Here is an 18632-nt window from a genome sequence, read left to right on the forward strand (position 1 = left end):
TGGAAAGTATGAACGGGAGGAATGATTACAGAAAAGAAAACCTCTTTCAGTGATTATATGGACACCTTAATGTTGTTTTAAGACAGACATGAAAAGTTGTTAATCTATCCTTTAAGCTATAGATAAAGTCTATGATTGATGCTGGAAAGCTGATCAGAAAACTGAGATAATGAAAGATTTTTAAAGACTCTTGTATATGCACAGACTGTAATGCAGTCATGTAAAGAAATACTTCAAAAAAACCAACAATACCATTGAATAAGTATGACAGACACGATTGAAGTTCACTGGGAATAATAAAGTAACACCATAAAATACTATCAAGATTAAGGAGTACAATAAAGAGTCAAAAATCACCATAACTTCAATCACTGTTGGAATATTATTGTATATCAATGTTACCATCTTACTGAACAGCATCAATTACTGATTATACTGTGATGAAGACGATAATACTACAATAGCCCTTTTTAATGCCATAACATAACTAACTCACTTGGGAACGTCATAAATGTGAAGATACCAGAGTGCATTGATAGAGTCTTGAATTGCTGCCATCTTCTGGTTACAAGTATGTAGCTGTGCTTTAGCAAGAGTCTTTTCTACTCACTCAGTCATTGAAATAAATGTGCACTTTATAGCTGTAATTCAATAAGTGGACAAGTTTATAAAGTATAGAAAAAGTCTCTCTCTCTCTCTCTCTTAAATTAGGAACATCGTTTAACTTTTTGCACCGTACGGTTGTAATAATAGGAATAATTAATTAACCTGGTAACCTACACTTGGTTAAGAATCAGGTCAGTGTTGTATAGGTGTTAAAGGAAAAATCCCTTAACAGGATTTAGTTCAAGTCATTACCCAGTCAATTACTTATAGCCCACTGTGCCTTAAATCTCTTCTCTCCTCTTCGGTAAACAAGGCCTGCACAGACATAAACACATGTAAATACATAATGTGCAGCAGATTTGTGCCTGAGAGCAAAATAAAACAAATCTGCATGACTATTGTATTATATATCACTATATATTGTTCAAACACAGTGGTATAAAAATAGAAATGACACGCTTCCTTCCTAAGAGTTGTGACTGAGGATATCACACTTCAAAAGCCTTCGAGGTGTAACTGCAAAAGCTGCTGTGAAACAGTGAAGACTTGCTGTAACTGCAATGCATCTCTAACCCACATAGGTGCAACCTAAACAGAAACAGATGTTGCTCATGTACCACATAATTTATTTTTACTGTTAATGAGTCTTAAGTGAAAACACACTGTGATGATTCCTCAAACCATGAAAGGTATTTTGCCAAAAAATGGTTTTATTCAACAATAATGTATGAACCACAACAATAATATTCAGGAACACCTGAAACTTGAAGCTTTTTTTCATTACATTTGACATTGTGATATTAACTGACACTGCAAAAACCCCTCAATTATAGATATCACATTATTATTATCACCCAAATAAGCCCTCACCAAACTATATTAGACCATTTGTATAGTTTCAATTGCATCAAGTTTTAAGGCCACATATTGAGGCCTTTATGTAATGGCATTATTTACAACATTAATGTTAGATGTGATTTAAGCACTTCGGCTGGTCGTGAGGTAGTGGAAGAGGCTTGACTCCATCTACTTAGACTCCACCAGGAACCTCCTGTACAGTACTAGCTTTAATTCTGTTGACTTTTCACTGTAAAGTCCAACTTTTATTGCTAGGTTCGTACACTATTGAGAGATTTAACATCAAAAAGTTATAAATCTCTCTCTCTCTCTCTCTCTCTGTCGTGCATTCATTGATTCTACCAGGGCAGTTCGGTCCCATCCCAGTTGTAGGCCTTGCCAGTCTTTTCGATATTCAGTGTTTCTATGATGCTCATCAGACAGTTCACCGAGTGTTCGGTACTGAACAACCTGTCCTTTGGTACATTCTTGTGATACGGCCGAGAGAGGTCTGTGTTGACCGTTCCTGGGTGTAAGGAGACACACACCACCTGGGAAAAATCAGAAGCAGGTTCATCAACTCTCAATAAGATACTGGTCATAGGTTTCTATGCTTGTGTAAGGGCGTCATCCATCCATTTCCCAACACGTTTTCTAAGCTGGTCTTGGAAGAGAGATAGAGGCCACCAATTGTCTCATGATAAGTCAACTTCAAGAACACTCAAACCTACCTTTGGTCGACTGCGGCCCAGCTCTATAGATAGATTCCTGGTAGCCATGTTGAGAGCTGCTTTAGACATTCTGTAGCTGTACCAACCACCAAGACCTGAGAGGAGAAGGCACGGTGGAGAGAGGATGTTTAGGAAGACAAATGCATCATACCATACATTAACATGCATAAATTACCATAGAAGCTAAAAGGGAAACACTTAGAGTTATAGCACCATCTTCTACTTCATAAAGCAGCAGTGCTGGTCGATGTAATTCATGTACAGTTATGTACTTGACAAATTAAAACCTTTCCGTATGTAGTTTGTTGCCTTGCAAAAGCAGACTTTTCAACCGAAGACGGTGGTTAGTGGTTTTCCCACAATACCTACCATTATCACCAATGGATCCCACTTTGGCAGTGATGTTGACGATGATGCCGCTGTGCTGTTTGGCTTTCTCTGCAGGCTGCTGACCGAAACCACCTCCGCCCTTTTGTAGGAGGGGAGCAAAATACTTCGCCATGACCAGTGGACCCACTGTGTTGGTCGTCAAGGTCGAAATGATCCCCTGAAACAGAAAATAATGAATGAAAATATGGGGTCAGTATTTGCTGGAAGTCCAGGAGATTTGATTAGATAGATAGATAGATAGATAGATAGATAGATAGATAGAATGATGCTCCTCCAGAAGCCGCAGAGATATACATTAAGAAATTTCACAAAATCTGTTTTGATCAACCCTTCAAGGCAAGGCAAGTTCATGTATATAGCACATTTCAACAGCAAGGCAATTCAAAGTGCTCTACATAAAAAAAACAAAGGGCATCGAGACAAAAGAAACACATTACAAAAGACATATTTCAGTTCAATAACATCTCGACACTCTGAATGTATTGATGCTGCTTACTGTTGTCTGTTACCAATGTAATTTGAGTGAAGATGACTGAGCAACTATCAGGCAACTGTAACATAAGTTTGGAAAAGGGGGTCACCTGACACTGTAGGGAAGCACTTAACAAAGTGAGATAAGCACATGTGACAGTGCTTTCCCAGCTCTCTGAATCTCACTTAAACGCACTTTTATTTCACTCCTCATACTAAGAGAGCTGCTCAAACACCATCTTTACCTGAGCAGAAACATCCCTCAGGCTGGTCTCTCCTTTTCCGGAGGGGTGAAGCATAGCCGAGGAGTTGACAATCAGATCCAGCCGACCGAAGCTCTCCTTCACCCGCCCAGCAGCTTCACGGATGTCCTCCTCCCGGTTCACGTCCAGCCGGAGCACCGTCAGCCTGCCTGGGTGTTGACCGACCAGGCCCCGCAGCTCGGCCGCTCCGTCCGGGTTTCGGCATGTCGCTATAACGCCAGCGGGGGTTTTACTTTTCAAGATATGTTTGCAAAATTCAAGCCCCAGTCCTCTACTGGCCCCTTGAATGAGTGCGATGGGGACAGCCATGACAGTTAAATGACATAACTGGGAGTGAATGGAGACAAATAGTATGTGCTGCTTTCATTTTCTACCAGAAACGTGGGAATTCCGGCATTTCCGAAACAAAACAGTATAAGAACATCCCCTGCAAATGATTTTTGGTGAGCCTGTAAGTGATTAATTCCTATTTTCACCAGAGAATTACCTAAAATGTCTTTCAAAACCAAATTTTTTTACTCTAAATTGAAGAAAGGGAAGCTAATAAGAGTACCTGAATGCAGCATGTTTCACAACAATACGCCCTCTGTAGGTCACTTTTAAAGGCACTTACACAACTATGCGCCAGCACGTGTCTACTGTGGTGCATAATAGTGCACGGCCAGATGTGGAGCTGTAGAGCTGCAATTAACAAGGACAGTGAATAGGATTAAAATGATCTGACTAATAAGAGATATTAGATAAGATATTAATATGTTCATTTCGCTCTGCACATCCTGAAACTGCCTCATTTATTTTGGCATTGTAAGTATACTGAAAGATTGGCAAGAAGTTTCTAAGTTTATTAATGACAAATTTATGGCTGATTTTGTAGTATTGTATAAACACGTATGCTACTGTTTGGGATTTTAAGTTACAATAGAAAGAATTGCCGTAACACCAGAAGGAACAATATATGTGTTATATGCAACACAAACAATATGAAGCAGCAGCAATATTTGATAATCTTTCTCAATCAATCAATCAATCAATCAATCAATCAATCAATCAATCAATCAATCAATCAGTCAGTCAAACTTTATTTATATAGAACCTTTCAAAGAAATCAAATGCTTTTCAAAGTGCTTTACAAGCAACTGACAAAACGAGGGATATTAAAATAGATTTAGAGAATAATGCACACCAAAATAATTAAAAAGAGTTAATTGAATAGGACAACAATAAAAGATGGATAGTTAAGATAATAAAAGATAAATAATAAAAGGTAATACAAGCAATAAAAATAACAATAAAAAAACCAAAATTATTAAATACACAAAATGAATAGATTATAATAAAACAGCAACATGTTAATGAAATAAAATAAAAGAATAAAATAAATAATAATGATGATTATATATAAAAGAGGTATATAATAATAAAACCATAAAATTATAAAACACTACTAGCTAATAGTTTAGTAGATTTTTCTTCATCTCTATCATCCAGTCCAGTAGGCGTCGCTAACTTAAAGCCAACCGCCAATAAATCGGGAACAAAGCATATCAGATAGTCTCTGGATTTATGTATAATGAGCTCAATAATAAATATGTATGTATAATAAATTAATAAATGCACAACAAACATTGTGAATTATATTTCCATAAAAATACTTACTGATATACTTATTATATTTACATAATAAATACGACTGAAATCACAGTCAAGTACAAGCCCTGAAGAAGAACCTGGTTGCCTAGCGACCCGTGGAAGTGTAGCGTCTAGCAACAGCTATGGCGTGCAGCTAGGCGAGCTGCTAATACATGGATTATAAACAATAAAACAGCGTACAAATGCCACCAAAAAGAAAAGGACCTTTGCAGCAGGTCCAGAGAGAAGTGGACGAAATCAAAGGACAGGTTTGTTACAGCATCGCGCCAGTTTACGTGTTTATCGCGGTGATGTATAGACTCCACTTCGGCTGAGAAAGCAGTTACTTATGGCATTGCATGAAACTTACTGACAGACCCATGAGATAAGTCATTGCAGCCGTACCAGTAAACGATCACTTTCCAGACAAACTAAGTGATCCTAAGGCTTGAACATTAGCAGCTCCGTAACTTGTTTGTCTAAGCTTTTTACAGTTGTGTCCTCTGTTAGCATAACCGTCCATAAATAGCTGAAGATGAATCACAACGTTTGCTGTCAAGTCGTCCTGAGACACTTTTCAGCAAATACACTGAGCAGTAACTGTTAATGTTATTTACTACAATGGAGTTTCACTTTTTCCATTCGGTCAGCTCGCTATTCCCATAAGTTTCTTTCGGTGAACAATGAGAACAAATGTAAAAGTGGAGAATTTCCTAAAAGTAACTCCTTGGTGGATAAAATGCGTGCCGAATTTTCTGGAATACACTAACAGAAATATCCTCGATTGCAAGGTAAAGAAGCGGAGAGGCATTAAAAGGACATATTTTAAATGAAGGTTGGCCTGCTGATAGTATGTTCAGTCAATGTACAGATGGCAATTTATGGGCTGTGCAGTTCAACCTCAACTGTTCATTGGTGTCAACAACACTCTTGTATTCACTTTTGTTTCCTCTCTGTGTTCTTCTAACCCAGGTGGAGAGTCTGTTAAAAGATGTGCAGAGAAAGGTTGAATCCACTGAAGAGGCATTTCGGCGGTAAACGACTCTGACAGAGCTACTCCAGTCCTGTTAAGACTAGGACGTCACCCGGGCTAGCATCAAAACTATTTATTAGGACACGGCTGTTGACCCTTTTCCCTTTTTTCATCCTGTTACAATATGATTTTCTGTAGATGTTTTTAATTGTCTGTTCCATGTAATGCTTTGAGGAGTGATGTGAGTCTAAATGTGTCCAATTCTGAACAGATGTCAAGAACTGCAGATTTCGGCGGAGAAGACACTAAAGACACTGAAGAAACTGACCAAGGTTAGAGCCATACTGTCAATAAACATGTGAATTAAGCTGAAATCTTCTATTTGTAACAAGTGGAATTGTGCAATTATTCGGTTTTATTTCTAGATGATCAAAATTACAAACGACAATGCTGTTGCTTGAGATATACATGGTTTCTTGACAAAGACCAGTATTTTGTGTACTGAACCAATATCTTTCTGAGTAGTTTGTGTCTCGAAAATGTACAATTTCTATCCAAATCTATATATTCATGTTTTCTGGATGGGAAAGTCTCTTAGGCAGCACTTCAGTCATCTTAAAGTGGTGAAACTAACGTCATAATTTGTCTGTTTGATTTGCTATTAGGCTGATGAGCTGGCTCCAGTGGGAAACTATGATCAGAGGAAACTAGAAGAGGAGAGACGACTGCAGAACATCTTGGAGAGTTTGAACACACTCTCTCTGGAGCTTTCACCACCAGGACCCAGTACTGCAGCAGGGTCAGCAACCTATATGTCTCCTACAAAGGCAAAAAATAATGAGAGGATCATTCAGGAGCGCTTTATTATGTACATCTCACAATACTCTCTCTTTGGTCTGAAACTGTATACTCTATAGCTTAGCTTTTGCTTGTAAAGGAGTTACCCCAGACATATCAAATTAAAAATATCAATTGAAATGAGTCTAATCTCACATCCAGCATGTGAACCTTGTAGCACAACATTTGTTAGACTGTAGGAGAACAAGAAAAACATGGAAATGTTAACATTTCTTTTCACATTATCATGTTTTGATCCACAGGGATGCTTCAAAGGAAGATAGTGAGGATGACAGTGACGAGGATGACGATGACGATGATGACAATGATGATGATGATGATGATGACGACGACAACGATGATGACGATGACCACGAAGATGAGAAGCAAGCTCTGAAACCGCCCTCTCAGTCAGACCCTCGCATCTACACAGCCCTCAGTGACTTCAGAGGAGAACAGGAAGGAGATCTGTCTGTTCAGGTGAAGTTTCTCCTGTGACAGAGTCCGAGACAAAGCACAAATACAGACAGGCCACATGTCAGCAAAACGCTGAGCTCTACAGATGTTGTTAAAATGAGTTGCCAGTGTTTATTTGGAGATGCAGCCTACGTTATGAACATTCTAGCTGTTTCCCCTTCTCAACCACTTCCACTCTCGTCATGCAGATTACTTGCATTTTTCACGATTGCACAATAGTATAACTGTGTAATAATTTACACTATCAGGACAACTATATTCAGTTTTAAACCCTCTACTTGATCTCAGGCTCTGTACGTTAGCTTTAATTAAATGCTGCTTATCTGTAAATACAGATGTCTAATAAGAGTCTCAACAGGAAACAGAGATAGATAAACAAGAGTGAAAAAAATACTTTAAGTATGTTGACGTGACCTAAAAAGAAAGAGTTTTTTTTTGCATCTCAATAGTTTTATTACATTTATTTAAAACAGAAGAGGGCGCTCTCTGCCCCCAAATCATGGTTTCCACAGTCTTGACAAGCTTGAAAACTACACACTTCTTTCATTTTAGGCAGAGACTGGTCTGCTTGTTAGTAATGCACAAATAATGTGAAGTTGCACTGTTATGAGTTGTATGTTTCCCTACTGTTTCAGAGGGGGGAGGTATTGAGGATTATCAGGAAGACAGCAGATGGATGGTGGCTGGCTCAGGACACTAAAGGCAACAGAGGAGTTGTTCCAAAAACCTACCTGAAGGTACACAACCAGCTGAACATCTGGATCACAGTCAAGTGTCCAACAGTTGACTATTAGCATTAATTTGAACAGCTGAGGAGCTTTAGTACGACATGAAAATACAATTTACTATAACAAGACATGTATACATATTGATCTCTACCCTATTTCACACAGATTTAAGTTTTTGCAACATGTTTATATGTTCTTTACTTTTTATTTGTGCAAATTATGCCAAAATACACAATAAATAGTGTTTTTAAAATCATAGCCCCACAAAAGTAAATCTATATTCTACCACAAACTTTCCAGTGTTGTTATAATACTGTGTTAGTCACTGTAGTTTGTCAAACTGATGATCAAACATGTTTCAGATCGGCTCTAGTGTCAGTGATGAAGATAATGATGAAGATGAGGATGATGATGATGACAAAAATGAGGAGGAGTCAGAGGAAGATGATGAAGAACTGACTGAGTAAGAGAAACAGAGATTCTATAGTACATTTTAAATGAAAGTTTAATGGCGTCTAGTTGTACTGTGTATTACTTTCTTTTAGAGGTTCTTGGATCCGTGTTGCTCCTCAAATTTGAGTGTTTGCACAAAAGGACCTTGTCAGTGGTTTTTGGTACTAAAGTGGAACAAGAGATCAATTGGTTTTTGGTTTGACTCTAATAATGATAATAACTCCATGTTGTTGTTCTCCGTTCTTTGACAGCGGTGCTGCACATTCCAACTGGTCGACTGTCAGAAAGGCTCTGACTGAGGTAAAACTCTACAAACTCTACTGCTAGTGCGACAGATGTTAAATCCATAATTGTGAGTATTGTGTATATACAATGTATTCATGGTTTTCACAGTGTGTGTTTGCATGTGTGTGTGTGTGTGTGTGTGACAGATCGATGCAACAGATGTGCTCTCTGCCATGGGGGCTATACCTTCAGGATTCAGACCATCAACTCTCAATAAACTGCTGGTGGAGGAAGGTCATTCATTATGCACTCTCTTATGAACACACACACACACACACACATACACACTAGTATACCTAACTAACTGACTGTAACTAACTGTCTGGCAGTTGCTGATTACAGCTGAACTCCATCACTCTTCTGTTAGGACACACTGCAGATAAATTAAGTATTTACTGGAAAAAATACAGCTAAAACACATGATAGCTTAAAAAACAAAGAGTTTTTTGTAATGTGCAGGGGTTTGACAAAATGAGGAGACTTTATACTATAATCCAATGCAATGCTTAACACACAATCCATGCTACAAACACTACCTTTATGAGGATTTTACATTTTTCAACTTGTGTCAAAGAAGTTTAACTCCATGGTAATTTTTATCAGATTGTTTTATATTATAAGGTTTTACTGGTATTTTCTCCATTTGTTTGTCCCCGTTTGTGTTGCATTTCATCAGTCATGTTTGTGATGTACTGTATACTGTACTGCCTTCACTAGAAGTAATTAAAAACCACATTTCTACTACTACTTCCAGAAACAGACTTTTTTTTATTTGACTAATAAATACTGTATGATTTGCAGGGCAAAACAGTAACCGGTTATGTCTTTTTCTAGGTGTGACATACAGAGGAAGTCATTATATTCAGCCTGAGCTTAGCCAATCACAGCTCTCCTTCAGTGACCTCTTCCTGGACCCAGATACTGGCAGGGTGAGATAGTCCCTCTGGGCATGTTGTGTTTTCAAGATTTCTCACGTTGCTAAGCATCCAATCATGAACATGCTCTATTGAACAGTTGACAAAAACAGTTATTTAGTCTCCTGTCCTCTCTTGTCGTGTAGGTGCGTGCTCGGCAGGTCAGGACTTGTGTTTGTTTCACTCTGTGGAGCTGCAGGATGATTCCTACTCCTGGAGTTGGCGTTCAGGTCCTCAGCAGACACATCCGCGTCTGTGCCTTTGATGGGACTCAGGTGGGGTATTTCTGTTGTATGTACAGCTTTTGGCCACACTGTACAAATCTACTGTACCCAAATCTCTGCAGTGTGAGAACAATTTAGGAAATACTGTTTGATTTAGCTTATTCAACTGTCACATGCCATATCCCAGTGAAAGTATGAAATTGAAACAGATTGTGTGTTTCAGGTGTTGAGTAACATCCACACAGTGAGGGCGACCTACAACTCCAAGAGCCCCAAGACCTGGAGCTTCTCTCCAAGGGTATGAGAAGACCCCAGCTGTTATATTTACAACATTATGAACATTGAACATTGAATTGATGGTTTTTCTTAGCCACAATGCTAAAATTCTCCAGAACTGGCACCTTAAACGCTCAACACAAAGCCACACCATTTCACTTACTGTTGTACTTAAAGCTGAACCTAAATCTGAAATCCAGTGTTTGTGTTTGTCCCAGGTGACGGGTATCCTACCCGCCCTCCTAGATGGAGACTGTTTCCTACGTTGCAACTCTGCGTCTCCTGACCTCGGTATCCTCTTTGAACTGGGAGTCACCTTTATACGCAATGTAAGGACAAACATATACACACTGAACATTGACTAATAAAGTTTTTGGGAAGCAACCGAGTCTGATCTTCTGTGTGTGTGTGTGTGTTTCAGTCTACAGGTGAGAGAGGAGACCTGAGCTGTGGCTGGGCTTTTCTCAAACTGACAGATGACACCGGAAATCCACTCCCTAACAGGTACTATACACACACAGACATACAGACATGTATATCTGACATGTATATAACAAAAACACATGCTTCTATATTCTGTATGTACATATTCTGTTTCCATACAAGGATCATTAATGGTCATCATTTTTTGAACTACCCTTCCTTGAGTATGTAAGCAGGTTTTATTTTCATAGTCATCCATTCTGTTCTTCATTGATGTCCATGGAAAAAAAGATGGAGCAATGTTGGAGCAATGTTTATAAAATAAGAATCAATTTTTAAAAAGCCTGCACTTAATATTTAAACATCTAATCTAATATATTCTAATCTGTGTGTAGGACCTATGAGCTGCCAGTGAACGGTGGCACTCCCTATGAGAAGGACGTAGCGGTGGAGGCTTCAGTCACGAGAGGATGTAAGAACACACAGCAGAGACACTCGCTGCCACTGCAGTACAGTCTGAAAGTTTCTTCATAGTAAGGTTGAAAACCAAAGACTTAAAACAGGAAGTCTCTTGAGAGTTTGTTTTTGTAGGTTTTGTTGACATGAAATGATAGGCACTAAATGGCTTCCTCATTTTGTAGATTTGAAACATTGGCGTCCTAGATCATAATCACTTGTCTTTCTCCTCTCCTCTCTTCTCCTCTCAGCTCCAGGTGGTGTTTTCCAGCAGATGCTTCAGTCCAGGCGGCAACCCAAACTGATTGTAAAGTTGAAGTCAACCAACAGTCGGACCAGAACTCAGCTCAGGTGTGAGGATTAGCAAGAAATAAATGACTTGAAACACACCCTGTGGATTATGTGATCTACTTCTCTATCAATAAATTATCAGATTTTTTTGGACACATCAATGGCTCACCTCAACCACCTGCATGTGTGAGCATAACCACCAAGTGTTACTGACTAATAAGGTTTTCACGATACCAGAATTTTAAACTTCAATATAATACTAGTATTAAAAAAAACGTCACTTGATACCTCTTTCGATACCACAGCAAAAAAAAAAAAAGTCGTAGGCACACAAAATAGATTATTTTTTTATTTTTTTAATTAAATGTGACTGGTGGGTCTAGCAAGCTGATTTCACATGTATAATTAACGGAGATCGTATCGTTTTTTTAATACGTGGTATTGAGAAAGTATCAATACTTTTGACAACCTTACTGACTAGTGTGTGTTTCCTTTCAGTCTGCTTCCAGACACTCTGCTGCACAGTCTGAGCTGCGTCCACCTGCTCGCTCTACACAGACAGCTGCTAGCTGACACACTACTGATGGACAGGCCTACCATGCAAAATGCAGGTAACACACATTCTCTATGCCTCTTATCAAAACTGCAAATTTTCACTCTTCAAAGAAAGAACATCTCTCTCTCTCTCTGTCTCATTCAGATCTTATATGCAGTCCTGTTCTCTCTACCTTCCCTGTGCTGTTGGACCAACCAGACCTGCTGGACGCTCTCAGGGTCAGTGGGTAGCGCAGCATGCTTGAACTTATTCCTAGTTGTCTTTTAAATTTGATCAATCGCAAGATGATTATATTTTTGTTATATTTCCGTAATTTATTGCTATACCAGCATATGATAAGCAGTACGTTTTGACCAGTATGGATTTTACTGTTGATTTTTAGCTGCTGAAAGGTTTTTTTTTTGTGCTGATATTCTAAACTCTGTTAACATTTCGTATTCAGCATTACTGATACCAAAAATTACCCTGTACCCTGAAGCCAAACTGAGAAGCCTCAACATTTAGACCAAAAGGCATAAAACAGCAACAGAAATTGAGAGTAATGAAGTTCTTCAGTTAGTCTCTAACCTTTCAAACACTGATATTACTTTGTGTTTTCTTTCAGAGTGCCTGGCTGTATGCTGAGACCCACATGAGCAGAGCACAGAAGGTAAGACAGTGTGTGTGTGTGTGTGTGTGTGTGTGTGTGTGTGTGTACCAGCACAAACCTGCAGAGGGTGCTGTCAGTATGAGTAACCTTGTGGCTTTTCTCTTCCACGAGGTTTGCGTTAATTTTGTGAAACGTATCAATGTCTGTGTTTGCAGAGAGACTTGTCCTATCTGAAACAGGAGTTTGTTAAAGTCTACATGTCGTCGGTCTATTTCCTCCTCCACTCACCCTCGCTGCCTCGCCATCGCTGGGCGGACCCCCCCTCAGAGGAGCAGCGTGCCAGAGTCATCTTCTCTCTCCTGGATGCTCTCAAAAACTTCCAGCACACCACCGGGCAATCAGGAGGCCCAGAGGTCTTTGTTGACTCTATGCATCAGCATCTGGCCTTTGATGTCACAGAGTTGACCTTTGACCTCCTCCATGTGGCACAGTAACATCACATAACTCAGAGGAACGGTACAATCTGATTGAAGTTGTTTACAATATTATTATCATCAAAATTGTAGATAAAAAAAGAAAATGTAACTATGCTAGACAGCTATTTGGTTTATTAAAAATAGTAAAACCCTTAAATGTGCCATAAATAAATTGTGAAACTTTTTTAAAATTTGTAAAATGAAAGCAGGTGATATTCTATATTTTTATTATTGTCAATAAATCCGATGAAACGACCAAAACCAGCAATGTGTCCATTTCTCTGTACTTTCTGACTTCCCCTGTGGCACGCAGTCTCAAGCCTTTTGACTCATACAGAAGAGGACTTTTTTTTTTTTTTTAAAGCATTCATGAATGAATAGTTTTTTAAAAGGACAAATAATTTCCTACAACTGGGAGCCACTAAAGTTTATAGCAAACATCACTCAAACTTGAGTAAATAGTCTATTTGTTATGGATTATTTCCAACTGCAGATTTAATGCTCTAGTGAGCATCTCTGGCAGCGGGACGGTGTTTGTGGTATCGATTCAAGATAAATACAATGCCCTTGTTTGTGATAATGATGGAACATGCAAACAAGTGCAACAGTGTGGCTCACTGATGTATTTTGGACAACAATGATGGTCTATGCCACAGAGGAATAAGTTATATCAGAGTTTGCATACACAGGCAATACTTATAAGTAGGATCCATTCATTGTTGTTTTCTGGCTTTTCATCAGATTTGTTGACAATACAACAGCATATCACCAGACTCAGACTCTTTGCCTCTACTCTGCATTGTGACAGGAAATAAAGTGGTCTTACTGTAGTTCTGAGAAATACTAGAACATACAGTAAGAAATCTTTGTGTACTTTGTGGTTACATAAGGCAATGATTATGGCTGAAGACCCTGAATAGGTGTGAAACAAAAGGTTGAGCAAACTTGGACAATGGTAACATTATCAACAAAGATCTCTTTTTAATGCAATTGAGTGACGTGTTTAGGTAAATAACATGTTGAAGGAAGAGAGGAACACTTTTCACTGAGACCAAAACAGATTTCTATGATAACAGAACCAATAACGACATTACAAACGTATTTGATACTGGTATTTATTGCCAAATGTTGTTCTATTTTGTAATAAACATTCTGTCAAAATCACTTTATGATTTATTACAGACTTGTTTTCATGTACCAGGTTATTTTTTCTCTGACGGGTCACTGAGCTGCTCCATTCATCTCCACCCATTAGTTCAACATCAGTCATGTATGTGTCTTTGTGTGTGTATGTGTGTGTGTGTATATGTTGTAGAGTTTCAGGGTACTAGGGGAGTGTTCATAGTTAATAATTAGTCTCCTGTCGTCTTTTTATAGCCTGGTATAAAAGAACAGGAGCGGTGAGAGGTTCAATCAGTCAGGGCGCTGACTTGTTCAGGTTATCAATCAGTTGTGGTTTCACATCTAAAGTAAAATATATTATTAGGATGAATCATAGCAATGATACATCAGTTCAATATATAATAACAATTGTGGTAATGTTGTAACTTTTAATATGTATGTTCATGGAAATTAGAATCAAAACAGCCAAACTTTTTTGGAAGTGATGCAGGTTATTTTATCCTTTATGACCCAGACAAGACAGGTGTTATTTATCTTTTTCTTAATAATTTTAAAAAATCAGTATTTGAATTGACAGATTATATATATATATAGATATAAAGATGGCAAGAAATGTTGCTTAAAAGCCAACAAACATTTCCCTTAATACAGTCTGACACCTGAGTGCAGAACACTGAGTCACACCCATCTACTGTACAAGTGATGTGGACCCACTTCACGCATTCACATCCCTTCAGCTGTCAACATTACAAGCCAAAACTAACACATTTAACACACAACTTAACCACAGACGTTAAAGCAACTTGGCTTTACGCCCCTAATAAATCCTTCATATCGCAGATCCAGAAGTTCAGTCACCTGCCTTAAAAAAGGTTTAAGTGTGTACACTTGTAACTTTGAGCCTTTCTCTGGTGCAGTGTTTGCTGATGAATAATATCGCACATCCTGTATTTCCACATTCCAGCGCTGTTACCGTGGTGATGCTGCCCATGGTGACCAGAGAGCGTTGTTTAGTGTTGAGCTGAAAAAACCTGAGTTATCATCAGGGGCTCATAGTAATAGAATATCTGAAAGCAGCAACTTTGAAGTTGCTTGTAGAGTTTACTTCACTGTCGTTGCTTTAATGACGTAGAAATATCGTGTTGACACAGAACCGTGGCACAGGTTTGTTTGTTGCCTGTTGCTTAAAGCATTGTCCGGCCATATTGCTCAAGAAGTTGCCCAAAATAATTACCTCTTTTCTTCTCACTGCTGGTCTGCTACAAAACAGTTTTGTCTGAGAAACGTTAACACCTTAATTCTGTGATTATCATTTAATATTGAATGATCGATCGATGATTTAAAATTGAAATGATCAAGAGGAACAAGTGTGAATTCTGAAATAATTATGTCAATGAATATAGACTAAAGCGGATATTTAAAAAAAAACACTCTGACTGTCACATAGTGCTACATGAACATGTTAAAAAGGTGCAGATAGTGTTGCTGATCAAAGGCAATGAATGATGGACACACCAGAATGCCATCAGTGCATTTCCATACGATGAAAAACATGTGGCTTGGCTGCTCTCCAGTCAACAGTATACACAGTCTACACTCACGCTATCAGCCAGTGTTAAACACGCACAGTTACATAAAGGATAAATATATACACCATTAAAAATGGAATAAACAAGTATTAATTGACTTTATTTAGTTAACTTTATCAATCCATTTGAAGGAGGAGGATCGTACACAGACTTGCTCTTTTCTTTATTCAGCATTATGCTGAATCAAAGCCTTTATGTTCATCAATCAGTGAATCAGTCAAACTTTATTTGTATAACCCTTGTTTTATGGGTTGGTGCAAATCAAAGTGCATTACAGCTTTTATTCTCCTAAATGGAAAGTGACTTGCAAGAAAACAATCACACTCAATTAAAAGGTTTTTTTGTTTTCATTGAGTCACATTCCACAATTGTGATTGATTAACTGTTGATTAGCTAATTGAATATCATTTCAGCATTAGTACTTTGCTGTATTTTGCTAAGTTATTCCTCTTAACTGTTAAAAAAGCTTAATGTTTTCATTAGTTGAGTGGAAGACGTCTCCATATTGCAGTTCCAGCAGGCGTGGACAGATGAATGAGAATAAATGACAACTTAATGCCACTTTAAGATAAGAAGAATGTGCAGGAAACTTGATATTTGCAGCCGCACAACATAAATTACATCAATAGGTAGTACCTGGCTTAATTATGCAGGTGAAGACAGTGTAGTGACTCAGAGGAAAAATTTGAAAGGTGACTCCTTTGCAAATCTCTGAATATGGACCATTATTGTATGTGGTGGAATGATACTCAACCTCAGACTCAAACATGTACACAGATACAGAAAACCTCATTGCACATATTTCTGCTATTATCACCTGGGAATGTCGAGACATTCTCACCTAGTTCTCTTTGTGTCCCAGGACAATTATGTCTGAGGAGGAGGACGAGGAGGAGGCGGAGGAGGAGGAGGAGGAAGAAGGGGAGCAAGAACAGATCAGGACCAGTTGAGCAGGAAAGGAGGAGTTTCTAAGCAGTAGGCTGGAGCTGGGAAGATGATCCAGGAAGCTGAGAGGTGTTTTTTTCTCCTTGGTTGAATAAGTAAATATACTTTATTAACAAGATGCATAATGGGAGGAAAACAATTACTGTACCGTGTGAAAATATGACATACATATTCAAATTAATGAACAAATTATACTGGATATTCATAAAAAGGATGCTCGTCTTTAACATCAAAAAATAAAAGAAAGAAAAAAGACAGTCAACAGTGATGGCACATCTGGAAAGCGCATTAACACATTATAAAAAGAGTTTCTTTTAAAATGTACCATACAATAGCAAACACACTGTATCTGTTAAGATGTAGGTCCCAGTTCATCATCTCCACTGTAAAATAGTGATGAGTGCAGCACCAACTATGATGACTGGATGTGCCAACTTTTCTAAATACTACTATGCAATTCCAACTAAAAACTCACTAGTTACTTTTCGATGCATCTTACAACATGTTTAAGAGTGCCTTTTGCTCTATAAACCTCTCTCTGATTGCTACTACTGTAGATTACTTCCCCCCCAAAGTTTTGTTTTTCCCGTCAGTTAGAGGTAAGACTCATATAGAGTTGCTATGATGAGCTTGTCAGCAAACAGTTGCCTGTTTACCTGATGAATGTAAGTCTAATACCAACTCCTGAGCAATTTTAAACTTGCATAGAAATTCCACGGCACCCGGGGTGAATTAGCATCTACTCGCGTCTTTCTGTTGGCCGTATATGCAATCGCACCGCCTCTAAAATTCACTTGTGTTATTTTTGAACAGACAGTAAATAAATTTTTTGGCTGTAAAATCAAAACAATGAGCTGAAAGATGCTAAAACGCTCTGTAGAGCTGAGGGAAACTGGAGAGTTGGTGATAATTCCCTCTTGGTTCATCAGTACAAGCATCAGTATTTTATTACTACATGTCATTTAATACATTGTTGATACAAAATATTTATCAGTGCAGCTTTAATTAAGACACTAAATTATGGAAAACTTGCCGGCCTCTTGACTGAATCTACATCTGTCAATCAACGCATTGTCCGTTTGTTACACTTCAACTTCAGTTAGATGTGAACTTTTCATTCTTTGTGTTCTTTTGTTTGTTTGCCATTCTCCTGGGAGGTCAGAGGTCAGATCCCCTGCAGCTAACAGGCTTCAGCAGAGCGGAGAGCAGAACCTGCATCTTCAGGTTGAAGGGGAGTTTGTCTGCTGCTGTGCTTACCTAGAAATCAGAGTCACAGTGTGGTGAAGTGCTGAAATGTTTTAATGTTTTCTTTTTTGCGGCTGATAAAAAGAATGTGTGGTTTCGTCATTCAGGATATAAAATCACAAAGCATTCTTTATCACTGTTTGTGTGTGTGTGTGTGTGTGTGTGTGTGTGTGTGTGTGTGTGTGTGTGTGTGTGTATTATAGTGTGTAACTACACATGACACTGACAAATAGCCATTGTATTTTGACAGAGCTGGCAAGGGTTCCCATGGAAGTGGTTTGTGTGTGTGTGTGTGTGCGTGCAAGTGGAGTGGTCATGGCCTGTAACTAGATCCATAACAGAGAAGCTTGTCCACACCATGTGTGTGTGTGTGTGTGTGTGTGTGTGTGTGTGTGTGTGTGTGTGTGTGTGTGTGTGGTTAAGACTAGTTTTACATTTCAATTTTTGAGATAAAATAAATCATTTGACATCCCCCGGGTGAATTTACAAGCTTTTAAAGGAATTTGCAGATTCATTGTTTTAGAACATGAACTTTAGTTTGTCACATGATTATCAAATCATATTATCATATATTATATATTATTGATTACTTCTACCTAAATAATATAAATCAACATTCACATACTTAAAAATATAAATGTATATGTTGGCATTTTAAAAAACTCTTTTAATGTGAGCTGAAGGACATGCAGAAAGTTGTAAATTCAATCATATGAGAAAATGAGGTCCATAGATTCAATATATCTCATTAAAAATCGGCTAGTTTAGTTGGAGTGAACTTTCAAAGCAAGACATGAAATAATTTGGAAGATTTCCTTCTCTGAATTGTATCATGTATGTAAAGGT

General features: G+C 38.2%; 2 protein-coding genes across 3 annotated transcripts; one reads left to right on the plus strand and one right to left on the minus strand.

The window, feature by feature from the left end:
• Positions 1-1296: 1296 nt before the first annotated feature.
• Positions 1297-3696, minus strand: zgc:65997 (uncharacterized protein LOC794398 homolog). The gene is made up of 4 exons (XM_067610619.1): positions 3281-3696; positions 2544-2721; positions 2175-2269; positions 1297-1994 (listed from the first exon to the last, which is right to left on the minus strand). The coding sequence occupies exons 1-4, from the start codon at positions 3605-3607 to the stop codon at positions 1803-1805; spliced, it is 792 nt and encodes a 263-aa protein (XP_067466720.1). The 5' UTR covers positions 3608-3696; the 3' UTR covers positions 1297-1802.
• Positions 3659-16690, plus strand: nphp1 (nephronophthisis 1). 2 transcript variants are annotated; one of them, XM_067610618.1, is made up of 21 exons: positions 3659-3749; positions 5900-5961; positions 6172-6232; positions 6566-6699; positions 7001-7217; positions 7850-7951; positions 8305-8405; positions 8647-8695; positions 8827-8914; positions 9515-9609; positions 9741-9869; positions 10042-10116; positions 10313-10423; positions 10516-10598; positions 10913-10989; positions 11225-11324; positions 11763-11875; positions 11965-12038; positions 12425-12469; positions 12625-12899; positions 16459-16690. In XM_067610618.1, exons 1-21 carry the CDS (start codon positions 3732-3734, stop codon positions 16544-16546), a joined length of 2097 nt encoding a protein of 698 aa, XP_067466719.1. In that variant the 5' UTR covers positions 3659-3731; the 3' UTR covers positions 16547-16690. The 2 variants fall into 2 exon arrangements, with proteins under 2 accessions (XP_067466719.1, XP_067466718.1); XM_067610617.1 differs by lacking the exon at positions 3659-3749 and adding an exon at positions 5021-5196 and having other exon boundaries at positions 16459-16688.
• The last annotated feature ends 1942 nt before the right edge of the window (positions 16691-18632 follow it).

This window comes from Thunnus thynnus, chromosome 14 (assembly GCF_963924715.1).
Source record: "Thunnus thynnus chromosome 14, fThuThy2.1, whole genome shotgun sequence".
NCBI lineage: Eukaryota > Metazoa > Chordata > Actinopteri > Scombriformes > Scombridae > Thunnus > Thunnus thynnus.

What these genes read in the sequence shown, in the direction of transcription:
- zgc:65997 (XM_067610619.1), bottom strand. Translation starts at nt 3,607, where the DNA reads ATGGCTGTCCCCATCGCACTCATTCAAGGGGCCAGTAGAGGACTGGGG. An exon ending in GGGATCCATTGGTGATAATG is followed by an intron (nt 2,270 to 2,543) that starts GTAGGTATTGTG and finishes TTCTCCTCTCAG; the next exon opens with GTCTTGGTGGTTGGTACAGC. An exon ending in TGGGCCGCAGTCGACCAAAG is followed by an intron (nt 1,995 to 2,174) that starts GTAGGTTTGAGT and finishes GATTTTTCCCAG; the next exon opens with GTGGTGTGTGTCTCCTTACA.
- nphp1 (XM_067610617.1), top strand. Translation starts at nt 5,131, where the DNA reads ATGCCACCAAAAAGAAAAGGACCTTTGCAGCAGGTCCAGAGAGAAGTG. An exon ending in GGACCCAGTACTGCAGCAGG is followed by an intron (nt 6,700 to 7,000) that starts GTCAGCAACCTA and finishes TTTGATCCACAG; the next exon opens with GGATGCTTCAAAGGAAGATA. An exon ending in AAGGAGATCTGTCTGTTCAG is followed by an intron (nt 7,218 to 7,849) that starts GTGAAGTTTCTC and finishes CTACTGTTTCAG; the next exon opens with AGGGGGGAGGTATTGAGGAT.